General features: G+C 37.5%; 1 protein-coding gene across 3 annotated transcripts; it reads left to right on the forward strand.

Annotated features, from left to right (window-relative positions):
• Positions 1-8929, forward strand: KCTD18 (potassium channel tetramerization domain containing 18). 3 transcript variants are annotated; one of them, XM_085299466.1, is made up of 7 exons: positions 1-38; positions 457-654; positions 1847-2058; positions 3008-3201; positions 4254-4348; positions 4730-4832; positions 6161-8929. In XM_085299466.1, the coding sequence occupies exons 2-7, from the start codon at positions 498-500 to the stop codon at positions 6696-6698; spliced, it is 1299 nt and encodes a 432-aa protein (XP_085155592.1). In that variant the 5' UTR covers positions 1-38; positions 457-497; the 3' UTR covers positions 6699-8929. The 3 variants fall into 3 exon arrangements, with proteins under 3 accessions (XP_085155592.1, XP_085155589.1, XP_085155590.1); XM_085299463.1 differs by lacking the exon at positions 1-38 and adding an exon at positions 60-347; XM_085299464.1 differs by lacking the exon at positions 1-38 and adding an exon at positions 60-226.

Below are 8929 nucleotides of genomic sequence, written 5' to 3' on the forward strand. Positions count from 1 at the left end.
CGCGGGCGTTGCTGGCCGAGGCCTGCGAGCGGCGCTCGGTGAGCCTGGGCGGCGCGGCCGCCTGYCGCTCCGCCGAGCGCCCGCTCTGAGGCCGCGGTTTGGAGAGCTGCTTCCCGCCGCCGCGCGCAGCCGCCCGGCCCAGACGCGCGGGTGCTCGTCGGGAATGCCCCGCTAGGGAGGCGGCCGCGGCCGGCGCTCGCCGCAGCAGCCCTGCCGCGGGGATCAGGTTTGAGGAAGCGCCGTCGTTAGCACAAAGCTGCTGCACTATTAGTGCGCGGAGCTGGGCAGCAACGCCTCCCAGAACACGCTGGTTTTCTTTTTCACTGTCCTTCCAACGCTATCTGCACGTAATATATCCTCACCACCTAAAATTCTGCTTGTCCGGGCTGACCTTCAGGTCTTGTGCGTAACGTGCTCAGACTTGCTCGGCATTAAATGTATTTCTGTGTGTTTCAGGCTTGAATAGCTCGTAGCTAACATCGTCGTTTGCAAATGCGATGGAAGAAGGCAACGCTGAAGAGGTGCAGGGTATTCTTCGACTTAATGTGCAAGGATGCGTATACACAGCCAGGCGCGAGTCTTTATGCCGCTTTAAGGATTCGATGCTAGCTTCAATGTTTAGTGGACGCTTTCCTCTAACAGTGGATGAAACCGGTAAATATGTTTAAGCTATAAATACTACACTCCGATCAGGGAGCTCTGTGGCAAACACGTGCTTTCACATAACGTTTTACATGTGTTTTGCGTCTTCTGTCTTCCTGCGTCGCAAGGCAGCAGTGTGRCGTGAATTCCACAGGGCTGTGGAATCGTGTTCGTGTGCAAGCACATTTGTATATTGCTTAGTGCTGTCTCATCCCAAGTCCAGGTTGTTGTTTTGAAATATGCTACTGCACTATGAATATTAAAATAGACAGATACAGATGAAGCTGGCAGAATACTTGCAAWTTAATTTGAGTCCTCTTTCTGACTTCCTATTGAGGAGCATCCTGCTCTTTCTGTTCCTCATTACCTAAGGAGATCAGGTTATTACCTTTGTTTCAGAATGCTTCATTACCAGTAAAGATTGAGTTTTGAAAGCTTGAACTAAACTATTCATGGGTCAAATTTGGCATTTGTTTGTGATTCAGAAGCCCTACTGGTATGTCGAGTTTTAAAACTATGGTCAATGGAGAATAGTGATCCCTTGTTGGTCATTTGTGATAATTTAAAATATCTGAAGTGTCTGACATTTTTATAGGCAGAGCTTTGCTACTATCTTTCAGCTGCAGTGAAGAGCTGTGTGTAGTTCCAGTGGCTATTTTATGTGGTTGTTTTTCTTAGTGGTTTTTAAGCCCAGCAGCAAAGGAGGGAAAACTAAATAAAAAATATTGTAAATCTGGAGCAATTTCCTGGGAAATTTAGGCTAGATGCATACTAAAGATGATCCTACTTCAAACTTTTTTAAAAGAGTGACACCTAAACCTGAAAAAGTTCCTGCAAGAGTGAAAAAAGTTGTATCTAAAGCTTAGAATGAAAATGCATCTAGAATTAGATTGTAGCCCTTTAAAAGGAGTACAGGTGAGGTTTTACCTGGCCACAGTCCTATTGCAGATCAGTAGTTTCACTGAAATTCCAAACATGGCAAGAGATGTTCATTGTGCTAGAACTTTTTCTTCAAATTTACCGAGTATTCCAGGGCAACAGTGCAGTAGTTTTAAGAGAATAGAGAAAGTATATTTATTCCTCCTAGGTAAAATTAGTCAAGAAGTTTTATAAAAAGGCTTTACCTGATGATTTGGCAAAATGTGACAAGTCTGTCTTCACTTGTTGCAAGCAATATTTTAAATTGTTTTATTTATATTTTCAGGGGCTTGTCTAATTGATCGAGATGGAAGCCTATTTAAGTATCTTCTAGATTATCTTCATGGAGAAGTTCGGATTCCCGAAGATGAACAAATTCGAATTGCATTGCAGGAGGAAGCAGATTATTTTGGCATCCCTTATCCATACAGTCTGTCTGATCATTTGGCCAATGAATTGGAGACATATTCTTTAAGGTCAAACATAGAACTTAAAAAGGTCTTGATATTTCTTAATTTTTTTAAAGATGTACTCCACAATCCACACCATTCATTAACATTGGATACTAAAACTACAGTATATGCAAGTTARCACTCTCTTAATTGCCACTTTAAATCACTAGTCAACTCAGAGTTTTAGGATTAGAAATSTTGGAGTTGTACAGTCACAGCAGTTAAGGACATCAGGTCTTTTAATTTTTCTAGTCCCTCTCTTGTCAGGTGTTTGGAACTTCATTTTCAAAATTTGCAAAAGTAACAGTTTAAACTTGACTGTCAGTTTTACATGGAAATCTTCTGCAAAAACTCGCATGGTAGGAACGACACTGTATAGTTTCTTATTTGTGCTTCAAATTTTACTTGAAGTCAGATCTGATCCCTTCATAAGACATCTTTCAGTCAGTTTTGTAAACTCATTCTAAAATTTGAAAAATAAACCATACTTTGCCATTTCTTTTAGAATAAGAAAGGATAGAGAAAGTGGATTTATTATGTAAAAGCTTAAGGATGTCTATTCTAGAGCACTATTACTTAAACACTAATTAAACTATTTGGAAATTGACTCATTAACTGAGGCATGGCTGTATTAATCTTGACCTCATCTGTGTTCTTTAAGTAACTTATTGTTTCATATATTTCAGGTTCTCATTTATTCATCTCCCTTTGAAAGGCATACAACATCCATAGATTTTTAAGTTTCTCTTCATATAAATGAATTCCTATGTCCTTAAGTATTTTTGTTGCTGTTCTCTGGATTCCTTCTAGATTTTCAATGTTTTCCCTTGAAATCATAAAAGAAATACGGTGCATAATATTCTGGATAAGCTATGTCTTTGATTTATTTAAAAGAATGCACCAATCAGTTAAGAAAACTTAAATATGAAAGTTACTCAACTACAAATAATCTATCCTTATTGATATATAGTATTTTGTGTTTTATTTTTTGCCAGGCTCTGTTAGATTTCTGTGATTCTTATGATTTAGTCTGCACCAAGCCTACGGTTTGGGTCCTACACTATCTCAATACTTCTGGAGCAAGCTGTGAAAGTAAAATTATTGGTGTGTATGCAACAAGAGCTGATGGGATTGATGCAATTAATAAAGAGCTGGGAAGGAAAATTAATAGTAAAAACATTTACAAAAGGTAAGATGACTTTCAGACACTTGCACTATGAACACTTAGGCATGATGTCTAAGTATTAATAATTGCTAATGTTAATAATATATTATGTATTAATACACAAGTATTATACTTAGCATAATGTAACATTAATGTACTATACTCAGTAATCGGATTCTTTTCTACCTGGAAAACACCTGGCTAATACAATATTGAAATTTGACAGAGAAAAGGTAGAAACTAAGCACTGAGTACAAAAATTAGAGTCAAAAAATGTGGCTAGCGTGCAGTTGCTGTAAGCTCTCATATTTTAACTGCTATTTTTAAAACCTTTCAATGTTTTGGAATTACGTTTTAATTTAGGATGATACTTACATTAAATACAGGAGAGGAATCCCCATCCAGAAAAAGTTCAGAAAATATTTACAAAGTTGGTAGTAATTAATAGGATTGCATTTTGCAGTCTTCTAAGATAGCTGAAAGAAATATGTGACACAGAAAAGAAGTGAAGATGAAGGGAAATGTTTGTAATTCTTTAAAGGAAATACACTTCTCTACCATAGCATTAATGCATTTTTAGGACAGTAGTGGGCTTATGCTTGCGAGTATCTGGAAGTAATTTGTCTTTTTCTTGGTCCTACAGTAAGTCTCAGAAGTGTATTTGCCTGTGTACCTTTTTGAAACATGAGTAAGACAGAAGCGTTAATGTTTCAGCAGTTTGAGCAAGTTGCGATTGCCCTCCTACTGTGCTTTCTGTTTGAATATGTGATTGAGATTTAGGAGAACAGACTTTACACCATTAATTCTGGAATTATTGTTTCATGAACGCCCATTTTTTTCACAAATGCACATTTTTAGCAATAGGTGTTTTACAGGCACGCAGATCAGAGGAGGGTGGCTATATAGAAATGAAAGTTAGGTTTAGGTAAGGTTTTCGTATCTACTTTACAAAAAATTTACTAATAAGTCCTTAGAGTTACAGTTTGGTAAAAAGAATGATACATTTCTTCAGTGCTGTTTTTAAGGACTTATATAGATTTACTGTATATCTTTTACCTGTAAAACAATGTTTCTAGAGAAGCTGGAAATAACATCCAATACATCTGGAGCTATTACTCAGTCACTGAATTGAAAAAGATGATGGATGCTTTTGATGCCTGGGAAGGGAGAGGTAGAGTATTAATTTTTTCTTTTGTTTTAGTAGTAGTACTTTTTACAGAAAAATAAGAAAAAATATTTGCCAGTTGACCATAATGAAATCTGCGTATGTTTTTCTCATTCAACAAGTGACATGACGTAAAATACCCCATAGTAGTGGTTATTTGAAAGCGATGTTTCAGTAAGGTGACGTGAGYTGACGTGAGTAAGTGTAGTGAGAGCCATCATATTCAAGGGTGACAGCCTGCTAGCGTCAGGCACTATGGTGGAAGTCCTAAGGAGCATGTTGCTTGTAAGCATAGAGCTGAAATTTTACGTAATGCAATTATTTAGTCATGGAATATGTTGGCTATGTTCTCTTGGCTCATCCCTACGATGTCCCTTTGAAATGCAGGTGTCAGCTACTGGAGAGTGCCCCAGGAGCTGATAGAATGTTGGACTCTTGAAGAACGCCCTTTGAAAAGTAGCTTGCATCATATGCCTCCAGTTCATAAAAGGTATGCTGATTTGCACAGATGGCTTAAAATCAAACAGAATACAGCACAATCTTTTTTTAGGGAAGGGGGGGGGTGATATTAGATTTCTGGATAACTATGAATGTGGAGTTTTCTGAGTTGTTTCTATTTACATTTTTATAAATGTTTGGTAATCTCTGAGAGCATAATTGCAGATTTGACCTTGGTAGAAACTGATTACCTTTGTTTAGACTGCTGAAAGATCTTCTACATTCTATTCTGCTTCTATAGGCTTGAAAACATAACCTGGAGTGGGAAAAAGTCATTTCAAAATATAGAGAGCAGTATTACATAGTTAAATGGACTGATTTTTTTAAAAAATAAATCTAACTGAAAACTACTTAAAATCTTAACTAGTCTTGTGTTTATTTCTTTTCTGCTAGAATTTTTCCTTTCAGTTTTATACTGATACTTCTGACTCTACTCCATTTTCAATAATTACATAAAAGTAGCCATTGCAAGTGCTGCTACCCATTTGATATGAGCTACCTCTATTTCCCTGCCCCACCTCTCCAAAAATAATTTTCATATATATTTACTGATCATCTCTCTGACCTGCATCCAGTGTAGATCTTGTTTGGTCAGGTCTTGGATTTTCTGATGTTCTGATCAGCTATTTTAATGTGACCTGGATTTCTATCGCATCATTTATTATTTCGTTGAGGAATTAACATCTTCCTGGCATCTGTCCATTTTCCTTTGCCAAGACTGAGAAATAGCATTTGCCAGAATTAAAAATGCTGGTTTCCAGGGCCAATTAGAGTTGCCAGCTTTGAGACCCTGTAGGATTTCTTGTACAGTATATATTTTTTTCAGCTGGTTTCTTGAAATTTATCCTTAAACATTTATTTTTGAAATAAACAGAGGAGGGAGAAAGGGGGTATCTTTCTTCTTTTTTGAAATTTCACAGTGCAGAACTAAGTCTTGTGTTCCTTTGTACTCAGGTCTTGTAAAATGCATCAGATTAGTATTTAGTGTATTTCATAGCTGTAGCTTTTTATTTTAGTATTTTCTGTCTTACAATTCATCCAGCTTTCTCATTCATTTCAATTAGCAGTCTGTGCACATTATCTCCTACCTTTTTTTTAAGATGTAATGTTACTTGTATAAGTAAAAGACAATGCTGGTGCTATTGATATAGAGTCAAACCTGATTGTAGTTATGAACAATGGAGAACTATGAATGGTACTGGAACAGAAACAAAAAATGATCAGATTTGTGGGTGACTGTTGGAGATGGCCTATTTTGCAATTATGTTATAAAAATAATTATTATAATACCCAGTTTGTTTAATGTACTTTGTTCTACAGACGAGTAATCGACTTTACTGAAGAAGAGGAAGATTGTTTACCCTGTAAAGCTGGTCCCAAGCCAATTAGATTCTCAGGTCCCTCAACAAGTACCCATATCAAAGTCAAGAATTCAGCTTCATTAAAGGTAGCTGCTTGCAACACTTCAGGTTCTGTGGTAACTCTGAAGCGACCCAATAGTGAAAGTTTGGCACGGCTCAAAGTAGCTTCTAAAACTGTATCCACAACGGGCACACCAGTGCCYGTGAATTCCCAGGCATCGGGGGGAAGGCAGAGGGCTGACAGCAGGAGGTTGTGTGAGATTACTTGCAAGATCTCGGCGTCTAGGAAGCCTACAAGCAACCGTGTAGTAAAGCTGAAGCGAACCCCGCTTTCTCTTGCAACACCGCCTCAGTCATCTTCTCCAATATCCAATATAACAAGTGAACAGGACAGCGCTGCTTCTGAAATTCCTGCAACTTCTATGGTACTAAACAGGAAAGAATCAGCTGTATCAGCAGCTACTGTTAAGCTTAAGAATGATGCAGTGGATGGATAATCTTTAGCTCAGACTGAAAGACTGGATAGCTCGGCATCATCTGGTCAAAGAGACGATGATCTCATGTTATCATTTCTTTAAAGATTTGGTAGCCAGTTATGATGAAAAAAACGAGAAGTGTAGGGAGAAATGGTTTTTAAGTGAACAGTGGGTTGTTTTCTGCTTTGTTTCTAAATATATTTTAGGAGTTGGGAGAGGACGAAGAAACATGGATTTAAAAAGCCATCAAAACACAGCGCTGGGCAGTTTAATATGGTGGTATTTCATATTTCTGTCAGGCTGTACTGGTACAACTAACCTTTCTGGAGGGAGTATGCACAKGGCATAGAAGACCTGTTTATCAACTTTAAGTACAGTTGACATTTTTTWWWAAAAAAAATGAATCTAGAGTTAAATTCCTTAATCCATATATTTAAATTGGGAAAAACAGGTGGTGATGATAACTAGTACCAGACACAAGTTTTTCCCAAGTGTGTGAGATACTGAGTGCTGCAAAGATTTCAGAAGTTGAATGCACATTTGGTGGTACTTTCTGGAGAGAAGTCACCATTCTGTTACTTAACAGCAATTACAAGGACTACCTTTGCTTGCAAGAAAATGAAGAAATACAGGGAGCGATAAGCATGCCTAGCAAGTAATAAGGCAGCTTTTTCATAGGCCCGAGACCTATGTGTACTACTTTTCTAATGGAATGTGGTCTGCTGCTGGCAGCAGTCCGGCTGCAGCATACTGCAGGGATCACATCGCTGTGGGCCATGTTTTCTGCAGCTGCAGGGAGGCTTCAGGTCTGAGTCACGGCTGGCRTTGCTGTGGCAGGCATTACTGAGTCCTTCTGTAGCTCCTTTCACGTAAGGGGAGGGAGAATTGCAACATGATTGTAGCAAAGCAGTGTGACAGAAGTGTCCAGATTTAGAGAGAGATAAAATAATCCCTCCCTATCCTAGAGGAGGAGGCAGGATATGCTGGATTTCTTCYTGTACCCAAAATACAGGGTATATTTTGAGTAATTACACTGAACTGAAGAAATGCTGTGTAATTCTGTCAGCAGAGCAAAGCAGACTTTGATTGTTTTTACAAAGTCTTTTTAGTTGTTTAAACCAACGCTGTTTAATATTTGCTTTAAGCTGTCCAAGCCAGGCTTTTTTTYCCCCCCTCTCTCTACTGCTTCTGCTTTTTCAATATAGTAAATACAGCTGGTCCTAAATGTTGAAAATACTACTTACATTGCCAAAACAAAATGGGCTTAAAATTCCTGAGACTATTAGAAATACAGAAGGGTTCTTTAAATGTTTTGTTTTCTGGGTCATTTAGAAGAGATCACATTTTCAGGCTTTCAGGGCTTGAAGCTTCACAACTGCACAATTAATAAAACAGATTTTCATGTATTACCATTTTTAAAGAGACACTTTGCAATAAACAATATTTACTATAAGGGTGAGCAGTACTGTAATTTTTGGTTATCATTTTGAATAAAGGCCAGCATATCTTTTGAATTTTTAAACTGATTTTTTTTTAAATAAATCTAAAAAAAACCAACCCCAAAGCTCTTCCTGTCCCCTAAGCAAAAAAGAAAAATCACTGAAATAAGAAAAAGGCAAAGATTATGGAAGGATACTAGCATAATATAATTATTTTTCGTGCATGCAGTTCATTACTGGCACTAAGTATGTGAAACTTGTTTTTTCTTAACGCTTACTGAAAATCACTTTTAATAACCTATTTTCTGAGTGACTTTTACTTCAATACTTACTGAATAGCTGAAGAGTTTTCCACATACTTTTAAATCTTTCTACAATGTTTCTTAAAGCTGATTTCCTTCCTCTTCAACATGAGATGAATTAAAATGACTTTTATAAATACCACACAAAAACTCTCAGAAAATACAGACTTATTTTGCATGTATACAAAAAAAAAACCCTTCTGTGAATAATCCTTTAGGACTTTCTTGAGTTGGCACTAGTTCAGTGTTTGTTTAATCTTTTTGGTAGTACAGTATTTTTCAAGCAACTTTTGTGTAATTTCCATTACAGTGCCTTCACAGTTTTCAGTGGCTTTAATGATTTTTTTTCATTGTGCTAGACACATAGGCTTGTAGTTTAAAACAAAACAAAACAACTACTGCAGTTCCTATAATTTTGACTCAGTAAGTAGGTGAAACAGGAGATTGGCTATGGTGGAAAGGTAGAGCAAGACTGCTATTATTTTTAAGAGACTTGATGAGAGAGAGGGAG

Source organism: Rhea americana, unplaced genomic scaffold (assembly GCF_003343005.1).
Source record: "Rhea americana isolate MKP2758 unplaced genomic scaffold, rheAme1 scaffold_15, whole genome shotgun sequence".
In the NCBI taxonomy this organism is placed as follows: domain Eukaryota; kingdom Metazoa; phylum Chordata; class Aves; order Rheiformes; family Rheidae; genus Rhea; species Rhea americana.